The sequence below is a fragment of the Stenella coeruleoalba genome (genome assembly GCF_951394435.1).
Source record: "Stenella coeruleoalba genome assembly, chromosome: 5".
NCBI classification, from domain to species: domain Eukaryota; kingdom Metazoa; phylum Chordata; class Mammalia; order Artiodactyla; family Delphinidae; genus Stenella; species Stenella coeruleoalba.
In genome coordinates this window covers 70,996,461-71,023,315 of record NC_137150.1, presented here as the reverse complement: position 1 = coordinate 71,023,315, position 26,855 = coordinate 70,996,461, and the positions used below count along the sequence as shown (strand labels likewise).

The 26,855-nt window shown below is 41.2% G+C and overlaps 1 protein-coding gene across 1 annotated transcript; it reads left to right on the top strand.

Annotated features, from left to right (window-relative positions):
- The first annotated feature begins 533 nt into the window (after positions 1-533).
- LSG1 (large 60S subunit nuclear export GTPase 1) lies at positions 534-26,653 on the top strand. The gene is made up of 15 exons (XM_079921732.1): positions 534-630; positions 867-1,008; positions 2,681-2,807; positions 6,745-6,865; positions 7,045-7,131; positions 7,663-7,749; positions 12,710-12,770; positions 13,920-14,096; positions 17,400-17,795; positions 18,220-18,321; positions 18,471-18,616; positions 19,281-19,402; positions 21,761-21,840; positions 23,422-23,595; positions 25,120-26,653. The coding sequence occupies exons 2-15, from the start codon at positions 910-912 to the stop codon at positions 25,300-25,302; spliced, it is 1,962 nt and encodes a 653-aa protein (XP_079777858.1). The 5' UTR covers positions 534-630; positions 867-909; the 3' UTR covers positions 25,303-26,653.
- Positions 26,654-26,855: the final 202 nt, after the last annotated feature.

Sequence of the window (26,855 nt, the reverse complement as noted above, 5' to 3'; positions counted from 1 at the left end):
AGTTCATCTCTGACTTGGGCAAGCTGCTTCCTCTCCGGAGCATCACAACATTGAGGTGTTTCTCCTGATTAAGGAGAATGGAGCTTAAACGCCCAACACCCACACAACTCTGACCCGACTTTTCTAACGATAAAGTGAGAAACAAAATCCAGGCCGAAAAGAGTGGAGCGGGGTCACTGTTTTTCACTTCATTTTAATTTATAGGAAAATTTAAATACAATTCTAGGTGGAACTTTTAAACGTTTTTTTAAAAATTATTTGAAAACAAAAGCATTTAAGTCAGATCCATTTGGCTTTCCTTGCAACCTTGCCAAGCTCTTTCCATTCCCAACTACCATCAAGGCTGGGACTCTTCTCACCAATTCACAGCTCCGGAAGAACAAGTACACAAAAAGCTGTTTAGTTGCCGGGAGTGACAGCAGCGAGGCCACACCTTAGAACACCGGCCGAAAACTAGCGCCAGGAAGCAACGCCACCTAGCGCTGCAGGAACACCCTTCACCCGGGTCTCCGCCTCCTTCTGACGAAAGTAGCCGGGAGGCGGGGCTCGTATCCCTAATATGAACGGCCACGTTTTCCACGTCTCCTAGTTCTACACCGGACGCTAAAGACCGACGCACAAGTTTGGAAGGTACCATTCTTTTAATTTAATCAACCTATCAAAATTTGAGATATTCATAGGAAATATATTGAAAATTAAGTCCTCAGACCACTTTACATTTATTTCCCATCATAGTGGCGAATATGAGATATATAAGTGGTGATTTGAAACAATTATTGTGTTTCCCTTCAACTTCGGGCCTTAACTACTTGGGCTAGCTCATACGTCACTTCCGGAGATCTATCGCCTAACTATCCAAAAAACAGGAGCGGGTACGGCAAGGAAGATTCGTGTGCAGACGGGGCAGATATGGGTCGGAGGAGAGCGCCGGAGGCTGGGACCCTCGGTCGGGCTCTTATCCGCCAGCAAGTTCAGCGGAGCCGTAGCCATCGTCACACCGACTCCTGGGTAAGACCTTGTCATCTTTCCCAGTATGTCTAGTTATGAGAGTCTGAAAGCTGCGAAGCTTGGGGTAAGAGGTCACAGGGAAATTTTCCAGAGGAAATGATGCCAAAATAGGGTTTCTAAGGATGAGTACAGTCGTCCCCCGTTAACCGCGGGGATCGGTTTGGGACCCCCCAACTCCCCGCGGATACCACAATGCGCAAATGTTCAAGTCCCTTAGAGCCTACCAGGCAGATAAACAGGCCCTCCTTCTAGCAAGGCACAGGGCCCAGAGGTGGAGGCTAATGTGGTGATGAGGTTGCAGTGAGATCTTGAATGCCAGGATAAAAGTTTGGTCTTTGCCCTGTAAGCCATGGAAGCGTTTGGAAGTTTCTGCACAGGAAAGACATAAAAACGACTTTTCGTATTCATTTGTTCAGAGAATTGACCCTCCAAGAGCCGCTGGTTGGTTCCAGAAGTACAAAATAACTCAGATTCCTGCTTCACCCTTTTTATTCCCTAGTGGTTTTACTCAAAGATGAACAACTCATCTCCAAAGTTTGGCGGGCCTAATAGTTCCCTGGGCCTGGGAACGATCATAATTTTTAGGATCCTTGAAAAGCGGTTGAAGTAGTTTGACTTGTGTTTGTCATTTTGACATTCATTCCCTCATGTAATGAGAACTCACGAAGTTCTCTGTAAGAATCTGTGCAAAGTCAAAGGTGTCTCTAATTATCCATGTGCACTTCACACCATCTAACTTCCATCTGTGTAATCTGCAGAGTAAACAGCATACAGAGCTCATCAATATTCATCAGGTCAGAGTTACTCTGGACATTAGATTACCAGTAATTTTAATTGATTTTGAAGCAACCTGTTTTTAATGTACCCATTAGGAAGTAGTGGGAAGATTCGATTATGAATTCTAAAGAACTGGATTCTAATCCTTATGCTGATTTTTGCTGATTCTGTGGACTTGGGCAAACCACCTAGCCTTTTAACCTTTAATTTTTTCATTTACTTGCACCTGTACAGAGTGTAGAGCTTAGGATGGTGTTTATCTTATCAAACTGTGGGTTGTGTCTGGAAATCAGTTGAGTAACCCTCAACTAGCCAGGTTTTTCACCCTACAGAATAGAATTCAAGAAAATACCAGTCTGTGTGGCATGTAATAAAGTAACTTTGTTTCAGGATTCTTTTGTTTCCATTTTACTATACTGAATGGTACACAGTTGTATCACTAAGTTTCTCACAGCATTTGGGTCACTATGTGAAGTGTATTTCTTACTGTGGGTCTCCGTCAAAAAAAATTTGACTAACAGTGGCTGCCAGGACCAGAGTATATGGTATATGGGTTCAGGTTCTTACCTCTACCACATATTAGCTTGCCACTATAGGCAAGTTGTTTTATCTAATTGAATCCTGTTTCCTCATCAGTAAAATAGAGATACAATAAAATTTATCTTAAAAGATTTTGAAAATAAAATGAGAAAATAATGGAGAGTAACTATCCATCTGTAAGATGGATGAGAAAGTGAGGTAAGAAAGTGCTCATTTAAATGTTAACTGTTATTAATATTGACTCTAAAGGGGCCGATACCACTCTCAAGACCATAGAATAGTTACTTGGGAGTTAGTTTGGATGTTAAGAACAGAAGAGAGCAGCTGTTATTACCACCTTGTGTTTTATTCATAGTTGCACACAAGTGAACTCAATGATGGCTATGATTGGGGTCGTCTTAATCTTCAGTCCGTGACTGAACAGAGCTCCCTGGATGACTTCCTTGCCACTGCAGAACTTGCAGGAACAGAGTTTGTAGCTGGTAAGTTGTTGCTGAGTGCCTACAGCACATTTGTGTCTTTGCTGACTGTATACAAATAAGTCTGCTCGGAAATGTTTTGCCAATCCTACCAAACTCATAAAGGAGCTGTCTTTAATCCAAAGGCAGATATCCCAGAAGCAGTGTGGGAAGGTCGAGATGAACTCAACTGGGAGGTACAGAATGTGCCACAGGTTTCAAATTCAGCTCTAAAAAACACTTCAGGTTATCCATCATCATATCAAATTCAAGAACCTCAGTCTCTCATAAGGAAAGAGACCAGTCAACATTACAGTGGACAATACCAGCATTTTCCAGAAAATGTTTTCTGATACTGTTGTTAGAAGCAAAATCCTGGGCCTGCTGCTGTAACGTAGGCAATTTGAATTGTATTTTGAAGCACTTGTTAACACATTATAGTGAATTTTTCCATGCATGTAATTTGTTTTAGTCACTGCTTTCCCTTTTTTTGTTTTTGTTTTTTCTAAGCACTTAGAAAACTAGCTGGCACAGAGACAGCATTATAAACTACCATTTCTATTGCTCTTCTTTTATGATAAGTGTTATTATGTTGTTTAGCAAATTCATTCATTTGTTCAAAATGCTTTTATTGAGCCCCAGCTACTCTCAGGTATTGTACTGGCTCCTGAAAGTATGGTGTTGACTAAGACAAATTTTGTTTCTGCAGAATTTTGTCTAAGGTGCTATAAAAGAATTCTGTAGCAGAGAATAGGGTCATAAAAGATGGAGTTGGTGTTCATTTCTATCTGAAGGAAAACTAGGGCCAGTCAGGGCAAGCTTTACCCTGGGGCTGAGTCTTAAAAGATGAGTAGATGTTAGCAGGACAGGTGAGATGACACAGGACATTATACACAGGCAGGCAGAGCACTTCAAGCTGAGATCTGAGCAGCAGTCTACTTTGTTCAGAAAACGGACTGAGTGAACTGATGAGGATGATTATAATTTTTGTGACTTTCTGTTTGATTAAAAACAAAATCCCCCCCCAAAAAATAAAACAAAACAAAAATAATAGTGTGCAAATAAAATAAAATAATGTGCAAAAAGAAAAAAGAAAATGGTTAGGAGCTTCGCCCTGTTGGTGCTTAAAGTACATGGGGACAGGATGTGATGCACAAACACTAGGGAGGAGGGCCAGGGCCAGGAGAGAATAAGGGCTTGAAAGGAGTCTTTAGAGGGATGTAAGCAAGTAGGAAACATTTTTTGAAAGATCACTGATGGATTTTGAGGAAGAAAGAGTAGTTAGGAAACTATTGCTTTAGTACAGCAAAAGAATCAGGCTAGAACTGAAATAGTAGTAGTAGAAGAATGGAGAAAAGAATAGGAACAAGATTTTTAGTGAGCTAGAATAAACCAGACTTTATGGAGGGGGTGGAGTAAGTGAAGAGTGAGGAGTGTCTTTTTGCATTTTAATGAGGACCCCTAAATAGCTTCAGGATGGGGGATGGTCTTGTGAGCAATGTAAGGATAATTAGAAGGTTGGAATTTTTAGCCCCACTGGGGAGAGGAGAGGAGCTGGAGATTAATCACTAATGACCAATGACTTGAGCAGTCATACCTACATAATGAAGTTTCCATAAGCCTTTCAAAAATCGGTAAGAATTCCTCATTGAAATTAATTTCATGCCTTTTTTCCTTTTCCTTAATAATGTAGAAGTGATAGAATTTTGTCTCAACTCTCTATGGCCTTCAGACAGCACTTGTCTCCTGGACACACAGGGACAGGGATTTAACCTGGAGGCTACAAGTTTCAGCTGTGAGCCCCTCAGATTGCAGGCAAAATTGTATGTCTGTGTGTGTGTACATAGTGCGTTTTGAATCAAATTAGGTCCATGATTTTTAAGCCGGTTCTCACATGGATCCCTGACCTTGCAAAGGAGAGCAAAACAATGAGAAATGCTAAGTGTTCACTGGGAACCCTTTACCTTTAAAAGATGGCACAGGCCGTACTCACTTCTTATGTTCAGCAAGTAAGAGGAAGATGTGATATTGTGATATAATAAGAAATACATTTGTATTTGGTCTTCATCTCTGGTTCCTTGATACAAGAGCTTCTAAAACCTTGTAATTTCTTGAGTGGTAGGGGTGAGAGGAGTGTCTTTTGTTGTTCATAATAAGCCCCTTGCAACCTTACTAGAGTTTATGCTAATGAGGTGACCGGTGGGCCCCTAGGTAACTTCTTTGTGGGGGCTGATTGCCACAGAAACCAACCCTGGGATTTGAGGGTTGGGACTTTCAGAAACTCCTCCCTCAACCACTGGGGAGCGGAGTCGTCCTGGAGATTGAGTTAATCACCAGTGGCCACTGATTTAATCTATGGGGCCTCCATAAAAATACATTCAGAGATTTGGCATCTGAAGTGGGGAAGTCACTTGATAATTAGTGTCAGAATAGAATTGAATTGTAGGACACCCAGTTGGTGTCTGGAGAGTTGGAGAACTGGTTGTTGGTGTGGGAAAACCCACACATTCGGTCAGAAGTTTTGGTAGTAAAAACAGTTCAGAGACGGGTGGCTGCATTACTGTGTGATTACCTCCAGCAGAACTCAGCATCGTTACTGAAATGAGAACGAGAATGGATAGTTGGCTCGGTGCAGTGGGCTAAGGAATCTGATGTTTGGTCGGAGAGTGGTGGAGTGGATGGACCATATGGTTTTAGCCAAATAGGGAAAGAAGTGAAGCTACAAGCTGGGTGGTACACTGGGAGAAGAGGAAAGAATCAAGGGGCTGGAGACGTTTACAGAGGTTGGCCCAAGCAAAGTGGGAACACCGGGTGGGAGATCACCATTGGAAGGAGGAATTAATGTGAAAGAATTATCCAGTATGGGGCTAAAGGGATGTGTATTCTGACTGTTGGTTGAGGATGACATGAATGAGAATGGTGACTGAATTGGCTGTACTCTAGGTCAGGGGTCCCCAACCTAGGTACCAGTCCACGGCCTGTTAGGAACCGGGCTGCACAGCAGGAGGTGAACGGTGGGCCAGCGAGCTAAGCTTCATCTGCCGCTCCCCATGGCTCGCATTACCGCCTGAAGCATCCCACCCCCACCCCCCGCCAGTCCGTGGAAGAATTGTCTTCCATGAAACTGGTCCCTGGTGCCAGGAAGGCTGGGGACTGCTGCTCTAGGTGACTGGACCGTGCAGTATTGGTGGTCCAATGAGGGTAGCAGATTGCGGTCTTTGCTTAAAGGTTAAGAGGAACATTGCTGAAGATGTCCTGTTATCCTTGGATAGGACCTCCCCTTGGCATTTTGGTAAGAAGCTTAGCTGGCTTCTCAGGTGCTTATCTCAGTGGAGTCACCTGCCCAGGAGACCAGGTGGCCATGTGTGGTACAGTAGAGGGGCCTGGAGCAACTTGAGGGGGATAGAGCCCTAGAGCAGAGGTCTCTGGTTCATACACAGACTGGGTGTTTTTTTATTCCTTTGAATTCTTATATAGCTTAATTGTGGATGTTCATAAATATTTCATATAAATTATAGCTGTGTAGTAATTTACCAGTTCTAACTGGAGTGAGTCTCCTTGCTGAAGCTTTGCTTCCCCCCTCACTCCCATTGGCTTACAATTATTCTCCACTTGTAAAATGAGGAGATTGGTTGTAATGAATGTTTACAATCCCTTCCCACTCTTATTGCTTCTGTTTCCATGAAATGCATTTAGCATGTGGAGTTTTATAAAATCAGTACTTGAAAAAGTGGTTGACCTTTTGAAAGTTTTAGTAAAGATCTGTTCTTGTATTCTTTTTTGTGGGGTGGCTAGAAAACTTCCTTTAGAAATTATAATTAATTCAAGGCTAGGGGAATCTATCTAAATCGAGAAAGCTTAAATTCTGTTTTAGGTTCTCCTATTTTTAGTTTTCTAAGTAATGACCAACATTCACTCTCTATACTTCCTCTTAAATAACAGTACTTTTGTTTTCCTACAGAGAAGCTTAATATTAAATTTGTGCCTCCTGAGGCTAGAACTGGACTACTGTCTTTTGAGGAGAACCAGAGAATTAAGAAACTCCATGAAGAAAACAAACAGTTCTTGTGTATCCCAAGGAGGTGAGTTGAATAAAGATATAGGACATTAAAAGGCATAACAAGGCAACTAAATATAAAATTTTTTATTTGGTGTTCACGTTTTTCTGCTTTCTTTTCTCAGCTGCTATTATTAAATCCCAGTCTCCTATATTATTTTGGTAACTCATGTGGAATTTTTTTTTCCTTTATGATTGTTGCAGACCAAAGTGGGACCAAAACACTAGTGCAGAAGAACTCAAACAGGCAGAGAAAGATAACTTTCTAGAATGGAGACGTCAACTTGTCCGGTGAGTGTAAGTCTACAGGAAGATTTGCCTTGAAATTCTGAGTTAGGCATTTTAGTGTGCTTGCACTGCTATTTGCATTTTGAAGGCTTTGTTCTTTTAAAAGGGAAATGGTAGATTTCATCTTATAAGTGCAAATTGGTGTGTGTGCAAACCGCATTGCTTTGTGCACGTGTGTCCTTGCACAAAGATGGTGAGTTGATTGCTCCATTCCTGGCCTTTTCTCCTTTTCATACCCATCTCTAGCCATTAGTAACCCTGGAGTTGATCACTGCTCTCTGGAGCATTCTTCCAAGAAGAGATGTCTGGGGGAAATGTCACTTTGTGTGTTAAATAAACTTTCAGGCCTTAAAAAGCTTAAGTATAAAATTTGCATTTGATTTGCATATTGACTCAGCAGAAAGTATATAAAAATCATTTGACAGCTAATAGTTGTGTACTTATTTTTTTAATGCAGTGAATTTGGGTGTTTATCCTACTTGAACCCTACTATTGTAATCTGGCAGAGGTATAAACTTCTCATTCTAATATCAGGTTGGAAGAGGAACAAAACCTGATATTGACTCCATTTGAAAGAAATTTGGATTTTTGGCGCCAGCTCTGGAGGGTGATTGAAAGAAGGTAGGTTACCGTTTTCTATTTGTGTAAGGAGTATGTGGTGGTGGTGGTATATTAGATTGGGAAGTTATATACGTTTGTAGCCCAGGGAGGGGCTGAGGGGACAGGATCAAATTAGGCACAGGGCTACTGAGAATTATTATAAAAACTGAGAGTAGGATACTATATTTCTTTTTAAATATAAGGGGTTTTTGTTATTAGATAAACACATTGATAAACTTGCAAGAGTGTTGACTATTTTCTGTAAGATGAGTTCTGAAGCACCTGTAGTTATTTCAGCAAATGTATATGAGTTCCTACCGGTAATACGGAAAATATGGCTGGGAAAGGGGTGTCTGCTTGCAAAGAGCAAATATGTTATGGGGGAGGCCAAGCAAAGGGCCAAGCACCAGGGGCACACAGATGGATGAAACGCGATCGTTGCACTAAGGTATTAGTAAAATACAAACTGGAGTGTGATTCCTATTGTATTAGAGAGAGGGTAGTGTGCTGAGTCAGAGCAGAGGAAGGAGCAGTTAGTAGTATTGGGGGAAATTAAGGAGTGATTTGTTTTAATTGGACTTTGAAAAGAAGAGAATGCCTTTGATAAGTTGAGACTGGGAGATTTTTTAAGTCTTTTCCATATCCTGATAGCTAAAAGGTTTTTATTTTTGTCAAAGAGTGGATGAATTATTTATAAGGATTCCATAAATAAACCTTTTTTTTTAACATCTTTATTGGAGTATAATTGCTTTACAATGGTGTGTTAGTTTCTGCCTTATAACAAAGTGAATCAGTTATACATATACACATATCCCCATATCTCCTCCTTCTTGCTTCTCCCTCCCACCCTCCCTATCCCACCCCTCTAGGTGGTCACAAGGCACCCAGCTGATCTCCCTGTGCTATGTGGCTGCTTCCCACTAGCTATCTATTTTACATTTGGTAGTGTATATATGTCCATGCCGCTCTCTCACTTTGTCCCAGCTTACCCTTCCCCCTCCCTGTGTCCTCAAGTCCATTCTCTAGTAGGTCTGTGTCTTTATTCCCATCCTGCCCCTAGGTTCTTCATGACCATTTTTTTTTTTTTTTTTTTAGATCCATGTATATGTATTAGCATACGGTATTTGTTTTTCTCTTTCTGAATTCACTCTGTATGACAGACTCTAGGTCCATCCACCTCACTACAAATAACTCAATTTCGTTTCTTTTTATGGCTGAGTAATATTCCATTGTATATATGTGCCACATCTTCTTTATCCATTCATCTGTTGATGGACACTTACGTGGCTTCCATGTCCTGGCTATTGTAAGTAGAGCTGCAATGAACATTGTGGTACATGACTCTTTTTGTATTATGGTTTTCTCAGTGTATATGCCCAGTAGTGGGATTGCTGGGTCATATGGTAGTTCTATTTTTAGTTTTTTAAGGAACCTCCATACTGTTCTCCATAGTATCTGTATCAATTTACATTCTCACCAACAGTGCAAGAGGGTTTCCTTTTCTCCACACCCTCTCCAGCATTTATTGTTTGTAGATGTTTTGATGATGGCCATTCTGACCGGTGTGAGGTGATATCTCATTGTAGTTTTGATTTGCATTTCTCTAATGATTAATGATGTTGAGCATTCTTTCATGTGTTTGTTGGCAATCTGTATATCTTCTTTGGAGAAATGTCTTTTTAGGTCTTCTGCCCATTTTTGGATTGGGTTGTTTGTTTTTTTGATATTGAGCTGCATGAGCAGCTTGTAAATTTTGGAGATCATAAATGAACCTTATATTTGAAATGATGCTTTTAACAAGGAGCGCTTAGGATGTGAGTTTGTTTGTTTGTTTGTTTAGTCCATAGAATATACCCAATAAGAACATTAGGAAACAAGGTGCTTCAACTGGGATTCTCGGGAAAGAATATTAGCACATTTAGCACCGTTACTAAGAAAAAGGACTTGGATTAAATTTGTAGAAGTTATTTACATTTCTTTTTAGAGTGATGAAAATGATCTGGAATTAGATAGTGGTGATGGTTGCACCACTTGTGAATATACGAAAAACCACTGAGCTGTACATTTTTTAAAAGATGGAACTTATGATATGTGAATTATCTCTCTCTCTCTTTTTTTTAAGTCACTTATATACTCCCCTCCACCCCCCCACCCGCATCTTGCTCCCTCAGGGGCAGAGAGGGCTGTTGGCCTGGGATGTGAGGAGGCCAGAGTAGCTAGGCAAATCTCTAAGCCTGAAGAAAGGGGAAGCTTGCTCCTGATCGCGGGCTTGAATGAGGCTTGGGAAGACCCAGTATGGTTCTCCCAGGGAACAGAGTGAGCTAATTTCTCCATCAGGGCCTCATTAGCATTTGGGATGTATACTGCTGAAAATGTCTGTTTTCTTATTTCCAAAGATAAATGGTAACAATGTGAAATATTGAAACCTCACCCTTGAGGGAATGCCCCCATTTGCACGCTTATAGTTTACTATTTAATTCTAGATTTTCTCCTACTTCCTTTATTGTCTGTCTTCCCTCTGCATTCTTCTTTTTTTTCCTACTTATTCTGGTTTCTGACTTTTATGTAAGAGGCCTTCCTCCAGTGTCAAATGATGTTTGTTGTCTGTTCATATTTAAGAACAAAGCATTACAAAGCTGATTGACAGGATTTTGTTTGGGTGGAGTTTGCCCACTGGTGAACTTCACTGTACAGTAGCTGAGCAGAGATCGATTTTATTTTACAGTATCTATGGGTGTTTTCCCTAGGATCGGTCAGTTTCTTAAAGGGGAGGACTATCTCCTGCCAGGAGCAGGGCTAAAGGTGGTGGTGTAATACAAGGGAGCTGGGCATTTCCATCGTTTGGGGTGTAGACTTATGTTTAATCCTCCTTTCTTCAGTATAGCACCTCTTTCCCACCTTCTCCTGTGCTTGAGGTCCCAGTTCAGGAGCCTCTCAGGTTCATTTTCTCCACAGGGGCTGTGGGGTGACGTGTGGCTGCCTGGCTGAATGGAACAGGGGCGTGGACCTAATTGCTCCCTGCTGAGAATGATTTCAGTCCTACACCTCACTCTTGCCATGAGAGCTAGACGTGATGCTTCTAATCCTGAGCTTTCTCGGAGCTCTGGGGCATGAACAGGCTCACTTCTCATTGGGCTGACATTTCTTAGTTGCTGTTCTTTCTTTCTCTTTGTTCTGAGTTCCAGTCGTTGCTTTCATGTTTTGAAGGCTTTGAGAGGGAACAGAGGTAGCCATATGTGTTCTTCCAGGTTCAGCAACAGCAAGGCCCTTCCCTTGCTTTTCATGCCCCTAAATAAGCAATTTGTTTCCCCAGAGTGAGCCTGTACTATTGAAACTTCTAGCTTCTATTGCATTACAGCATTACTTGCTCTTTTACTTTTCTGTGATATTTCTCTGTGTTTTTACAAGAGAGAACATGTTCCTGACTCAGGGAATATAGTTTATATTGCACAGAAGTGGATCTGAGTCACATAGAAACATCAATAAAGTGACTACTGCTGTGTCTTTTAATAGGAAATATTTATTGATATGTTCTGTACAGCAGATGTCTCCTGTTTGGTAACAGGCTAGCTACGCCATCTGCCTCTTTAATTTCAAGAGTAGTTATCAGAAAAGATTTGATGTATAATATGTCATTGAAATGGCGGAAACTGCCGAGGCATGGAGGGCAGAACGCCGTATTCCAGGAAGACAAGGCGCTTCCATTGTGTTGCATCAGCCTTCCAAGTACATAGCTGGCACTTTTCTAGGCATCCTAATTAAGCACACGAAACAAGCTGCCTTAAACTTTTCTTCTTTTCTTACTGGTGTGTCTAAGCTGGTTATTCTTTCTACCTGTTTGGTAGGTAGACATAATGTGTGTGGACCTTGTAATTTTAGTTCATTAGGCTTTGTCCATTTTTTGCAGTCATTTTTGCATTTACTGTTAAATCCTCACAGTTGGAAAGTGGTAGATATTACCTTAAAGAAGGAAATACTAGGACCCACTTAACTAGAGAACTTAAAAGCAATTTGTCATAAATTAGCAGGTCTGTGAGTTTCTTTGACTCAAAAGATCATGCTGGAAATTTAACTCTTCTGAAGGAAAATGCACTTTGTCAAAAGCTCTGCCCTAAATGGTAACCTTGATTTAATACATTTCCTTCAGTTGCATAGGAGTTACCTGAGGAAAAGCTGACCAGATACGGATTTGTTTCCCTCCAGTGGCAGTCACAGCTGGCCCTTAAAGCAGCTTTCCTCGCCACAGGGTCTGAAGGGAGGGAGGATTCTGCCGGAGAAGTCCAGTATTTATTCTTACAGTGCTCAGCTGCTGTCGTCCCCACTACATTTGTGAGGGATTCGAGGGGCTTGCTGTCAGCCGCGGAAAGTTTTCATATTGCTACATCATCTTTCATGTGATGGAAGGCGTTGGACTCATCATTCCTGCCTCATTATGGAGACTTAAGTTGATATTTTGCTGTTTTGTATTTTTGCCATTTAAACACATTCGTGGAACTGGTGGGTGATGATTTGCTACATGTACACATGTCAGCCCTAGGTTTAAATAAGATATAGCCTTTGACGGTGGCAGCTGTGAGCAGGTGATATATTAGGGGGGTTTTGAGGCCTTACTTAACACAAGTGTAAACTAGGCACTGAGTATACAGTAGACCTCACCTTGGATTGAAGTCTTCGGAATACTCTTTGATCTCTCCAGGAGAGTTTACTAGAAGATACAGGTAAAAGTTTTAACAATGAAACATCATCAGAGACTACAAGCTCTGGTCCAGAGTGCTTGCGTTCTCATTCCAGCTCCCTCACTTAGTAGCTGGTGACCTTGAACAAGCCACTTAGCTGTTCTAAACTTCAGTCTCTTCGTATATAAACTGGGGATAATTGCACCTTAAAAAGTTAAATATACCAGTGCTTAATATGTCGAAAGTGTTTGCTACTATTTCCTTTCACTTCACAGTGATTGGTGTATCTCACATTTGTTTTTCAGTGATATCGTGGTCCAGATAGTAGATGCTCGAAATCCACTCCTATTTAGGTGTGAGGATTTGGTAAGTAAAATGTGACATGATTCGAACTTTAAGTCCTTGGGCAGCAGTGGCAGGACAGCATCACCGATAGCAGTGAGCCTAGGCAGGCCTTTGCACCCTCCTCTAGCTTTGTTTAATCTGGCCTCCTGCTCCTCCCAAGGTCAGGAGTTTGCATTTTGGGACTGTTTAGATAGGTGTTTTCTTCAAACAGTTGTTTCCATCTGCAGGAAGGCACAAACACTTGAACTTCCTACTTTTAGTTTCGAAGCTACTTTGTTAATAGGCATTTGCCAGTGTTTCTCATTTTTTAAGAGACTCTAGTTGAAATAGCATTTTGCTTACTTTAGCATATGCCTAGTCCCTTCACTTACCCATCCCACTAAGCTTTCTCTTCTCACACCGTACTTATTACCTCCTGTGGTATTTTACAAATGAACTAAGTTTGTAAAACACCACAGGGGGTAATCATTAAGGTGTGAGGATCACAAGAAATAATGTGATACAGGCTTTCAATTAATAAGACGCTGAACACACATGAAGTATTCCTATTTTTGTTTGAGGACCAGAGTAGGAATAGTACTGATTATTTTAAAAGCTACTGGTGAATAACAATCTTAATGGGGAAACTCTTATTAATTCAGCTTTCATACTTCTGGTCTGTTTCCTAATGGAGAGCTATGCTTGGGAATTAATTTAATCACTGGGTCTTGTTTTCCTTTTAGCCTTCAAAAATATTTTTTTATATTAATAGGTAAGATTATTATTAGCTGTCGTCACTTGGCTTGAAGATAGTCCCTGCTGGCCGACAAATCTAGTTATACAGTTCTTTAACTTTGCTTAAAAGAAAGAATTCAAGATTATTAAAGAGAGGAACTATATAATTTAAAGAAATAAGAACCTGTTTTACTTAAACTGGGCAGGAAAGCATTTCTTTTTACCCTTTCCAGTTTCTCACGTGAAGAGTATTTTTTCTAAGTATAGATGACCTAACTTCTTTTCAGAGCTTGCTGAAAGGATCCATAGAATGTATCACGATTAAAAATCTTTAAATTAGGAATGATTTAAAACTGGGGGCGGTAAAAACTTTTAGTCATAGCTGGGGATCTTCAGTATAATTAGCCTAATTTCCCCCCTTTTGGAGAAATATCTAAATATCTTTATCTTGCATAGGAATGTTATGTGAAAACAGTTGATGACAACAAGGAGAATGTTATTCTAATAAATAAGGCTGACTTGATGACTGCCGAGCAGCGGAGTGCCTGGGCCGAGTTCTTCGAAAAGGAAAATGTGAAGGTCATTTTCTGGTCGGCTTTGTCTGAAGCCATTCAACTGATTGATGACTCTAAGGTAACCTGGGGGACTTTTTCAGGTTGGGTTTCAAGGAGGAGGATTTTGGCTTCTGTTAAGTGTGCTCTGTTTTTGTTTGTTTGTTTGTTTGTTTATTGTTGATGTGTGGGGTTTTATTTGTTTCTTTTTTCCCTAAGTGCTGAGATAGTCGGGTGATCTGTAGAAAAGTAAGCCACAAGGTTGCTTTCTCTGGTTTTTAAATAGTCTGCTATCCCAGGGGTCTATGATGCACACTGATAGTAGCTATAATTTTTAATTTTTAAAAATTTTAGGCAGAAAATTGTATAGGAAGTTTCATACTGCCCTTGTATGTAATTGCTTTTAAGAGAAGTCGGAACAAAAATCAGATACAACTGAATGTAGTAACTTCTCTGGACTTGATTAGACTCTCTTTTGACTTTGTTTTGAAAACAAAGAAATGAAGTTGTCCTAAATTAAGATATACCATGTTATTTTCTGTATCTTTTAATCCACTTTTTACAGAAACAGTTTAGGAGTTATTTTCTAGTAAAAATTAATGGTAACCAACTATGAAAAGAAATTAGTAATAGAATCTTAGAGCTGGAAGAGACTTAAAGTCAAATATTTTCCTATCCACCTCCTTTCCTCTCGCCTCTATTTATCAACTACTTGCTGACTGGTTAGGGTGTTATGAATACAACACCCTCCCTTGGTGAGCTCACAAGTTAGTGAGCTCTAGCTCTGTGAAGGAGTTCTTCCCTTCACCTCCCTGCCAGTCACATGCTGTCTCTGTGACTCCTTTAAATGGCAGACACCAGGTGTCTCATTCCTTTTTATCTCCAAGGTTAGAAAGTTGTTTAGTCCAGTGAAGCTAAATCAGCTTCCCTACCTTTGATCTGAGGCCTCTTCCTCTCTCCCCGTGTTCCCTCTTCTGCAGAAGAGACGTTGTCTGCTTTCCTGCTCCTTATATTGACATGACCTCCAGAGCACTCCTCACCCTGAGCGCCTGTCTGCCTGTGTCAGACGCCTAAAGTGGGTGGCAGCTGGTTGAGTACAGTATTCCAGGTGTGGTTTGCCCAGGACATGTACTCTTGTTTCTTGTGATCAGGATACTCCCAGTAATTCAGAGTTTTTGTTAATTCACCCCATTTCAAAGGAGCTTATGCTCTTGGCTCATTGAACCTGTGAACAGCCACATCCCTCACATGTTTAAAAGACAAGACTTACTAAGCAGATCTCATCCTGTCTTTACACGTGGGAAAAGGTTTTCATTTTGGTTTTAGCTCAGCTTAGGATCATGCTGTTCCTCTTAAATATTAGTGATTTGGGAACAAGGTAGAATTCATTTTGCATGTGTCATTTGCTTTTCTCTTCTTCCAGCTTTGAGTCATCTGCAGCTTTTGTATTGGCCCTTCTATATATTCTTTCTGGTCATTGATAACGCTGTTGAGTAGACCGGAGCCAAGGATAGAGCTCTGTGAACTTTTGTGGACTTAATAAGCGCTCAGTACCAAGCATTTTAGTGTGATGCATACAGATGTATTTGAAAGACTATAACAATAGTTATTCTGTTATTACTGTTAATAAAAACTAACCCATAGAAAACTTATTCGTAGCCAGGCACTGCTATTCTGAGTACTTTATGTGTTTCATTTCATCTTTTGCATCTGTGGTATTCCCTGACCTATCAACCAAGGAGTAGATTGCAAAGGGAAGTGGGATTTGTTTGCACCATCTGTTCTCAGGGAACCGTTGTTGCCTCCCATTACTGTCAGGGGAGGAATTGTTTGGAGGAATTTCCTAACTTGAGGAATTGCTTCCCTGTCAGACTCTGGATTAACAGTGCATGATTTATGGAAGATATTCTTTCTTCCTTTTTAAAAGTTGAACCCTATTTATTCCTTCCAGGTCTTCTGAAATCTGTTATTCATGATTTTCCAAGTCAAGTAGCCAGCTACCATTGTGATATATCTAATCACATCTGTCATTTGAGCGTCAAACATGAACTTACTAAAAATAGATATTCACTGTTTTCTCACCTATCTGAAGTTTGGTTCTTTCTCTATGGTTGCTTAACCTTTCTTATTTTAAAAAAAATAGGACATTTTTTTGAATTGAGTACTTTGGTTTTCTCTTGGCCATCTCTTAAATTGCACTGTGTTCCCCCAAAAGACTGACTTTTCTCTTCTTTCTCTCTATTTTTGATGTAACTACTGCAAAGTCCTTTTGTTGCCTTTATCATTTTTCCTGAACCGAAACTGCTCCTAGCCTTAGTTTTCCTAATGCACATTCATGCTCAGTTGACATTCTTGTGTCTGCAGAAGAGCACACAGTGACTGCTTTACATTTATTGCTCATTTATCATAGAAATTGCTTCCAATTCCATATTTCTTTTTGAGTTGCCAGGAATGACAATGAAATCATGCCTTTTTTCCCTGACATTTTTTTTTAATATCTCTTTCCTAAAATGTAGGATGCCTGTTTAACTGAGTTCATCATGCCCTCTCCTGCGGTGGCTACTCATTGTAATGCTAGACTGTTTGGAAATGATAGGTTTCCATCACTTCTGAATCTGAATCAATTCTCCCTTGTTGATACTGCTTGGTAATACTATAAATCTGCCATATTTCTGCTTTGCTACCCATAGGAATTCAGAAGGGTTAACACACCCGTGAATCGTAGATGACTTTTACCTTTCTCTTTCCAGAGGAAATCGTTGGTTGGTGAATAATTTCCATGTGCAGCGTTGAGTTTTGTTGCTCTCATACTTCACACACAGGGACCTATGCTCCATGGTGCTATGATTTATTAAAGGCAGTTATAAAAGAATAGCAGTTTCCTTAACTATGCAAACCAGTCTTTGAAAATGCAAATATACAGTGAAGCTCAGATTACAAATTATACCCTTCTTGCTTTGTGCAGAGAAGAGAATGTTAAATGTTTTATCGTTCATGAGAAATGCTTTGTTTTATTCTACAGACCATTGCTAAAAAAAGTGTATTGCCAAGGAGTTCAGCTTGATACAGGTTTTTCTAAACCCTTGCTTTCTTTTAATAGGTAAAAGAGTTATCTACTAGAAAAGTAATACATGTTATTTGTAAAGAGTTCAAATAATACAAAACTGTGTAAAGTGAAGGTCCACCACTCCAGAGGACACCACTGTTGATAGTTTGGTTATATCCTCATGCTGTCTTCTCCCTCTGTTCACCTTTCTCTTTCTCCTTCGTAACTTTCCTTGTCCTGTGTTCATCTTAGATAACCAACTCTGAATGTTGTTCACCAGAGTGAAGAGTAGAGTTGTTACACACTTCTGAACTTTGGTGGTTTCTGTTATTTCATCAGGAAGAAGTAAATGGAGACAGTGCAGAAGCCATCACAGCTGAGTTTGAAAACTCCAGTTGTGACGAAGCTGAAACTCTACACAAAGAGACTGAACATCTTTCAGTTAATGAAGTTGCCAGGAGTGATGAAGATGACAGTGAGTATGAGGACTGCTGGCAGGAGGAGGAGGACTGGCAGACGTGTTCGGAAGAGGGCAGCGGCCCCGACGAGCAGGCCTGCGGCCAGGATTGGAAGGAGCGCTGTACTGTGCGTTCTGAGGCTCAAGGAAGGAAGACCCCCCAGCAGAGGCAGATACACAATTTTAGCCACCTGGTATCAAAGCAGGAATTACTGGAGATCTTTAAACAGCTACACTCTGGAAAGAAGGTGAAGAATGGACAACTTACTGTTGGACTGGTAAGATGAAATATATCATAAAATTGTTCCGTGAGGGTCTGTATTCCCCATCCTTTGGTAGCTACACTGGTACTCTAGAGCTCAGGCCCTGGCGTCATAGGGAACATTGATGCCCTCTTGTTGCCCACGGGCATCCTGGGAGCAGACTGGGTGACAGGCAAAGCCCAACTCAAAGAATGAACTTTCTCAAGGCTTATATTGGTTACACCACTGTTCATATTAATTATCTTCTACAGTCTCCCAGTTCATCCCTACCTGTCACGTCACTTACAAGAGATACTAGAATGAGAGCTTTCAGGGTTGTCTTCAGACTTCCAGTCCAATGTTCTTAGCTTTAGATAGGCTTTTTACATAGGGTAGGCTTTCGGCATCCTGTGATCCTTGCCAACTTATACTGTAAACATTCCTTCTGACACCCTTCTAGGTGGGCTACCCAAACGTTGGTAAGAGTTCAACAATCAACACCATCATGGGCAACAAGAAGGTGTCTGTGTCTGCCACGCCCGGTCACACCAAGCATTTTCAGGTATTTCTACAGCATCGGCCTCTGTATTTCCTTCTCCGCCAGTTCCTCCCTCTGGGTGTTTTCTGAAGTTCTTTGCCACTCGTGTGCTGCTGCCCTCCTTTCCCTTCCTTTGCTGTATGCCCAGCATAAACCTCTTACGTGTCTTTCAGACTCTCTATGTGGAACCTGGCCTCTGCTTATGTGACTGCCCAGGCCTGGTGATGCCGTCCTTTGTCTCTACCAAAGCTGAGATGATTTGCAGTGGAATCCTCCCGATTGACCAGATGAGAGATCACCTCCCACCTATATCACTAATATCCTCTATGCTGTGCCAAAATTTTGGTTGTTATGTGTATATTAGGGCTTAAGAAAAATCTGGGCAATAGACAGGGGAGGAAAAAATAATCACTCCTTACATAGTTGTAAGGATTAGAAACAAAGACTCGGTGCTTTATGTCTGAATTAGGGTCATCTCACAAATCTATAGTGTATTTACATAAAAATGTGTCATCTTTAAGGTCTGTTTTCAGAGATAATATTTTTAAAGGATACATTTGGAAGTGATCATTGTGCATAAGGCTTTGTTTAAAAGAGGGGAGAGGGGATTCCCTGGTGGCGCAGTGGTTGAGAGTCCGCCTGCCGATGCAGGGGACATGGGTTCGTGCTCCGGTCCGGGAAGATCCCACATGCCGCGGAGCAGCTGGGCCCGTGAGCCATGGCCGCTGAACCTGCGCGTCTGGAGCCTGTGCTCCGCAACAAGAAAGGCCACAACAGTGAGAGGCCCGTGTACCGCAAAAAAAAAATAATAATAACACAAAATAAAAGAGGGAAGAAAAGTCTTTTAAATTAACGAATAATCGTACTTCTTCTTTGGAGAGGTGAAAAGTTTTTTTGTCACAGAGGTGCTGAAATACCATCTTCTTAGATGGGGAGGAGGAAGGGGTCAGTTCAAAGAAACGGATTCCTTGACAATCTTACATTTGCCAGAATATTCCAAGACATGTTTTAGAAGCTACGTACGGCATTGACATCATAAAACCTAGAGAAGATGAAGATCCCCAGCGACCTCCAACGTCAGAAGAGCTGTTGACGGCTTATGGATGTGAGTTGTGATTTATTTTAAAACATGAACAAAAAATAGTAGTATAGCTACTAAGAGGAATACTCTGCAAAGGTACAAGTTCAGAAGTTTTCCTTAGCATTTGTCATGTCACCTTTCAGGCTTGATATTTTTGTTGTCCTGTTGGTCTTGCCCACTAGGTGGCCTCCAGGTAGCTGACTTGGTCCAGCAGTAAAGGAGGGAGAGCCGGCCACTGCCTGAGTGGTATTTTACTTCAGTGTTAAGTGCTTTTTAGAGTTAGAGAAGGAGCTGCTCTGTATCCTTTGCCTCTTCCCCAGATCTTCATCATAGAAATCAAGTGCCTGGGAGACACATCTTCCCAGGCTCTCTCAGGCCCTTTCCTATGGGAGGCCTAGGACCCAAGTGTAGACACAGGGCTTCTGATCTAAGGCTATGTTGGCTTTTTCCTTTTCTGCATGGGAATTATCTTTGTCTGTCATTTCTCCAATTCATTGTGATTTATTTACCTTAAACACAAGCTTTAAAGGTAATCTGGAAAGACGCGTATCTACCTAAAGAAAAAGCGGTGTTAAAAAAATTTCCATGCATGTGTGGCTTGCCTTGTAAGGAATTGCCCCCAGCCGGGAAGGAGTTCAGGTTATTTGAGTATTTACTGGCAGAGAAAGGTGATTTGATATAAACCACACTTACATAGTTAAAATCAGACCTTGAATTTACTTTAGTTGAGCGACTTGAGAGAGGATGAATACTAAGCACTTGTTGCAAGACTGCCATAGTCACAACGTCACAGGACAAGAAGGGCCTTAAAGATTCCCCCCCTCTCACCCCCCTTTTCCTAAGTAATCTGAAATCAGAGCACGAAATGACTTGCCCAAGGTGGTGTCTGGTCAGTGGCATAGCCTCAGTGAGAACCCAGATTTCCTAATCTAGACCTCTCCAGTGTGCTAACCTGAAAGATGGGGAAGGGTACACTTTGCACTAAACTTTGCATCTGGTTTGATTTCCAGATAAAACTGAAAGAAATGTGAGTCTTTTAAGATTTTTCATCTGATTCTCTCTGATGAAATCAAAGAGAGTGAGGACAAAACCAGTTTGTAAAAACAGATGACTGAACATTCTTAAAATATTAGTGAAATTCAACATCTGTCCATATATTTGTTAGCCATTTTGTCTTCTGAGAATCACTTTTTTCTATGCATCATTTGTTTTTGTCGTAATGATTTGTAGGAGTTCTTTGCTGCCTGTGCTGCAAATGTTTTTCCCAGTGTCTATTTATGGTTTTTTTAGCCCTGTAGAAGTTAACGGCTTTAATAAACAATGTGGGTTTTTTTTGTTTTTTGGGGGCGTGTTTTTGGCTGCATTGGGTCTTTGCTGCTGTGCGCAGGCTTTTCTGTGGTTGAGGCGAGCGGGGGCTACTCTTCTTTGCAGTGCGCAGGCTTCTCGTTGCGGTGGCTTCTCTTGTGGAACACGGGCTCTAGGTGCATGGTCTTCAGTAGTTGCAGCGCGCGGGCTCAGTAGTTGTGGCTCGTGGGCTCTAGAGCGCAGGCTCAGTAGTTGTGGCGCACAGGCATAGTTGCTCTGCGGCATGTGGGATCTTCTGGGACCAGGGCTCAAACCCATGTACCCTGCATTGGCAGGTGGATTCTTAACCACTGTGCCACCAGGGAAGCCCAACAATGTTTTTCCTTCTTAGTTTTGTTGGGTTCGGTGTTTTACTTGGGAAAAACTATTTTACTGTAATCCTTTTTTTTTTTTAATCTTTAGATTTTTTTTTCCTTTTCCTAAATGTTTTTTTGTGTACGGTTAAGTATTGATACTTTCTTCTAAACTGAAGGAGCCAACATACAGCTAGTATGGGAGGGAACTGAGTTTTGAACCTGTCAGCCAAAGCTGTGTTCTCACCTGCTGTGCTCTGCTACTCCCTTCTAATTGAATTAGTATTAAAGGGATCTTCGTTGCATGTTTGGGAAACTGAAAAAGGTGTAGACACATCTTTAAATAAGAAAACTTGCTCTGTTGCTTTGGGGTTTGCTAATAATATTGACAACATAGCATTGTACAAGTAGCCTCCTTGAATCAATAATTAAAATCAGAGAGATAGAAATGACTGGAGTAGAGAGAGGTTGAATGTGTCACAGCATGTTGCTAGGTGGTTGTCAGAAGATCAGATGTAACAATATAGTCTGTTCTCCTGGATTATCAGATGTTTTTGTAATGCTAACCAAAATATTTTCTACATTATTAATTGATTTGGTTTTTTTTAAGGTTAAGTAAGAATGCACAGTGTAATAACAGAAAAGGCTAGATTTCCATCACCTCAGTTGTCTTTGTTGTGATGTTTTCTAACTTAGGTTTTGCAAAATTCATTTCTCCTCACAGGTATGCGAGGATTCATGACAGCACATGGACAGCCAGACCAACCTCGATCTGCACGCTACATCCTGAAGGATTATGTCAATGTAAGTGAACCCTGCTTCTCGTTCCTCTGGAATAAGTAGGTCTTCTTTCTCCACAGCGTATGTTTAGGGTAATGGCAACCAGCTGGGTTATAAAGGAGATATCTTCTCATTGATATTGTGCCATAACTGGAATTATATTCTTGATCCAGGAGAGCTAGCATCATATAAATCATAGAAGTGACTGACATAATATGAAAGAGACGAAGATCTCTGAATACCTATTTGCAGTGAAGGTGATAAATTTATGTCTCCAGTTTTTCCATCTCCTCCAGCCCTTGGGTGTTTCTACTGCAGCTATATCACGGTATTCCTTGTAGTGTAGCTGTTTATATACCTGTCTTCCAACACTTGTCCAGTAAAAATAATAATCATAGCTAACATTTATTCAAAGCTAGCCCTGCTAGGAATAGTTCTAAATGTTTTACGTTTGTCATCTCATTAAAAATATGTAAGGGGCTTCCCTGGTGGCGCAGTGGTTGAGAGTCCGCCTGCCGATGCAGGGGACACGGGTTCGTGCCCCGGTCCGGGAAGATCCCACATGCCGCAGAGCGGCTGGGCCCGTGAGCCCAGAGCCTGTGCTGTGCAACGGGAGAGGCCACAACAGTGAGAGGCCCGCGTACTGAAAAAAAAAAAAAAAAAAAAAAGTAAGTCTGTGAGGTATTATTCTCCAATTACAAGTGAGGACATGCTAAGTTTTGGGTTTTCTTCATCAGTAAAATAGGAATTAATAGTACCTATCCCATGAGATTATTATGGGAAATAAATGAGAACAGTGTATGTATGTGGAGACATACACACACACACACACACACACACACACACACACACACAAGCACGCACGCACGCACACACGCACATCACTAAGCTCAGTGCCTGGCACTTAATTAGCCCCAATAGTTTTTATTTATTAAGCTACTTCTTTCTACAAAAAAGCATTCCAGGGGCTTAATTGGTTGTGAGGATTTCACTTTATTCCCTCCTCTTCTCAATACACCATCAGCGGAGCTTGGAGCATAGAAATAAAAGAGGGCAGCCATATTCTCTTTTTTTTTAATTCGGTAGGAAAACAGTTAATAGAATATTTGTATAGATGAATTATTCATTCATTTACCATTTGTAAAACTATGGAGGGTGGGGGAGATGAGTTAAAAACAACCACAGTTTTTAGAGTGTTTATGGTGGAAAGAGGAAACTTGGCACCCAGTGGACAACAGCAGCAGGCCCAGTGTCCCCATCAGTACAGCCACACTGTCCAACTACGTCCTGGCTTTTGTTTTGGAAAATATTCTCTTAAGTATAATCATATACATGTACTGAAGAGTACGGTAAACAAGGTGAAAGGGGGCACAGGGAAGATTTCGTTCTTGTGTGGGAGCTGTGGGAAGAGGTAGGCCTCTAGAGCACTAAGGATCATCATCAGGGTGTAAGTTGGGACTCTCCAGTTGCAGTGACCAAAACTCAGCTCAGCTGTCAAATGGCCGAAAGTTCCATCAGAGTGTGCACCGTGGAGAGGCCTCCTCTGTGGACTCTCACACAGATGGTCCTGAGGATGTGCTGTTACCATGCATGTTGTCTTTGCAGGGTAAACTCCTGTACTGTCATCCTCCTCCTGGAAGAGATCCTCTGACCTTTCAGTATCAACACCAGCGACTCCCAGAGAAAAAAGCGAATGGTGGGGAAATAAAAATGCAGCCACGCAGAAATAAAAAAGCAAATCAGATTGAAAATGTAGTGGACAAAACTTTTTTCCATCAGGTAAGTTTTAAAGTTTTTTTTTAACTTCTGATCCAGTACATTTTGTATAACAGCTTTATTGAAATAACATTCACATACCATAAAATGCACACTTCTAAAATATACGGTTCAGTAGGTTATAGGATATTTGCAGAGTTATGTAACCATCACCACTCACTCCGAAAAGAAACCCTGTACCCATTAGCATTCACTCTCCACTCCCCTCTTCCCCCCAGCCCCTGCCAACCGCTAAGCTACTTTCTCTATATAAAGATTTGTCTATTCTGGACATTTCATGTAAATGGAATCATATGCTCTGTGGTCCTTTGTGACTGGCTTCTTTAGCCTAATGGCTGCAAGGTTCACCCATGTATCAGTACTGTATTCCTTTTTACTGCCAAATAATATTCCATTGAATGGATAGACCACATTTTGTTTATGCATTTATCAGTTGTTGGACATTTGGGTTGTTTCCACTTTTTGTCTATTATGAATAATGCTGCTGTGAACATTCATGTGCAAGTGTTTGTGTGGACATATATTTCATTTCTCTTGGGTATATACATTAGGAGTGGGATTGCTGGGTCACGTGGAAACTCTAAGTTTAACAGTTGAGGTACTGCCGAACTTCCCAAAAGTGGCTGCACCATCTTACATCCCCAGCAGCGATGTATGAGGTTGCTAATTTCTCCACATCCTTGCTAAACTACAGAAAAGAAGTGATATTTAAGCTGGACTTTGAGGAACAAATAAAAATGTGTCAGTTGGAAGAAGCAGTGAGGGCCAGATTTCCAGGAGTAGCATGGGCCAGATAGAAGGAGTAGCATGAACAAAGGCAAAAAGATGTGAGACTGTGGATATTTTCAGTAAAGAGCCTATGTTGTAGGTGGCCTTGTGTGCCACTTGAGGGAATATGAACTTGATTCCCCAGGCCACAGGCGGCCATCAGAGATCTGTGAGGACAGGACTAGAGAGATACAGAATAGAGCACTCTGATAGAAATGTGCACACTGGATTTGAGGAGTCTTGCAGTGAAAGTGAAAGTTCAGTGAAAGCTGATGAACACCTGGGTTAGAGCAGTGGGGATGGAGAAGAGGGGGAAAGATGAACAGAGTTCTTGAGAGTGGAATCCACAGAGCTTAGTGCCTGGCTGTGTGTGATAGATAAGGAAGACAGAGTGTGCGCCATCTTCAGGGCTGGGCAGATTCTTATACCACTGGCCGAAATGAAGAATGGAGAGTCAGCTTCTAACTAACTCTGGGTTGCGGCCGGTTGAAGTTTGGTATCAAGATAGAGATTTCCAGAAAATAGCTGGTACTGAGCCTAGTTATAGATGTTGTTTGAAGCCGTGGACTAAACAAAGTTGAAGACAAAGAGAATGGAGTGAAGACAAAACACTGAGAAACTTATTTAAGGAATGGGGAGAGAAAGAGGACCAGTGAGAGATGGAAGTCCACTTTCTTGGAGTTCTCCATAAGCAATCCTGTGCATATCCTGTAAAGGAGACTGCTGACATCGCCAATAGTATTTTCTCTTATTTCCTAGGAAAATTTGAGAGCTTTGACCAAAGGAGTCCAGGCTGTCATGGGCTACAAGCCTGGGAGTGGCCTGGTGACGGCAGCTACTGTGAGCAGGTCTGAGACGGGGGCTGGGAAGCCCTGGAAAAAACATGGCAACAGAAATAAAAAAGAGAAAAGTCGTAGAGTCTATAAGCACCTGGATACGTGAACTTGGGCTGCAACAGAAGTAGCATCTGCACTGTGCATCTGTGGTGCTATAGGGTGGACCCTGCCCTTGTGATTCACACCCAACAGCTGATATCAAGACCGAGGGGCTCCTCAGAGCACCAACTCCAATTAACAGGGTCGTCTTGGAGCCCCAGAAACCTGTTCCTGTAGGAGGCTGAATCTGAGATGGGGGAATGAATGATGTATGTTTATTTGTGTAAACATATATACAGATGCATAGTAATTTGTAATCTGGGAATTTTTTGAAGAGATATTAAAATTAAATTGCCACATGGATTTTTTATTTGTTCGTGTAGCTACACTGCAATTTGGACATTTCACATTATTTGAACAATTTTAATCTGCTAAAACATGCTGGGATTTTAGATGGATTTTTGAGTACATTATGAGATTTGTGATTCTCCGTCTCACACACATACCCAACACACACCCCTACTATGGCAGAAGGCATATCACGTCTTGGAATAGGGGCTAGCACGGGTGATTTTTAAAAGCCCTTGAAGAGCATAATCCTCTGTTGAAAGTCGCCGTGAGTCTCTTCCCCAGAGGGGAGCGTGGGTTTTTCTATAGCCAGACCCACAGCGAGTGAGGAAACTGGCAGCTAAGCAGCTGGTTCTGGTTTTAGGTGTAGGGATCCTGACGTCCTGAGCACTTAGGACCATCAGGAGTAGTTGACCAGCAAGGGCAGTTGACCTTTTACAATCACCTTTGTAATACACTATGGCTGCTTCAGCCTCTCACTTCTTTACTTTTGTCTCTCTTTTTCTCTGAGCCTCATTAGTCCCTTAATTCAGATCCTTACCTTGTTCTGTGTCATAGATATTTTTGGAAATCTAATGGAAGTTATAAATGCTTTCTCCAGAAAAATGCACATTCTCACCTACACAATTTTGCAAAATGTATCAGAACATTCACAGGTCCCCAAAGTTCATGAATTCACTGTTAAGAAGCCTTGCCTTGGGAATTCCCTGGTGGTCCAGTGGTTAGGACTCTGCTTTCACTGCCAAGGGCCTGGGTTCTATCCCTGGTGGGGGAACTAAGATCCCGCAAGCCATGAGGTGTGGCCAAAAAAAAAGGTGTTAAAAAAAATATTTTTTATTTAAAAAAAATTTTTTTTTAAAAGAAGGCTTGCCTTTAACTGACCATAATGTATTTGGTATATTTGAAAATTGTTATATATGGGAAATTAAAAATTTTTGTTCATTAATAAGTATTCATTGACCAAATTTTAATTTTCATGAAGTCCAAATTTATCTTTTTTTGCTGTGGTTGCTTGTGCTTTTGGTATTATAATTAAGAAAGTATGGCAAATAAAAGGTTACTAAGATTTACTCCTGTGTTTTTTCCCAAGAGTTTTAGGGTTTTAGGTCTTAAATTTAGGTCTTTGGGCCAGAGTTGATTTTTGTATATGGTGTGAGGTAGGGGACAAGCCAACTTCATTCTTTTGCATGTGGATATCCAGTAGTCCCAACACCATTTGTTGAAAAGACTAACCTTTCCCCATTGAATTATTTTGATACCCCTGTCAAAAGT

Bases quoted from the DNA above. Each gene is read 5' to 3' on its own strand.
- LSG1 (XM_079921732.1), top strand. From the start codon at position 910: ATGGGTCGGAGGAGAGCGCCGGAGGCTGGGACCCTCGGTCGGGCTCTT. The intron at 7,750-12,709 runs GTAGGTTACCGT...TTTGTTTTTCAG, and splicing joins TGGAGGGTGATTGAAAGAAG to TGATATCGTGGTCCAGATAG. The intron at 19,403-21,760 runs GTGAGTTGTGAT...TTCTCCTCACAG, and splicing joins GCTGTTGACGGCTTATGGAT to GTATGCGAGGATTCATGACA.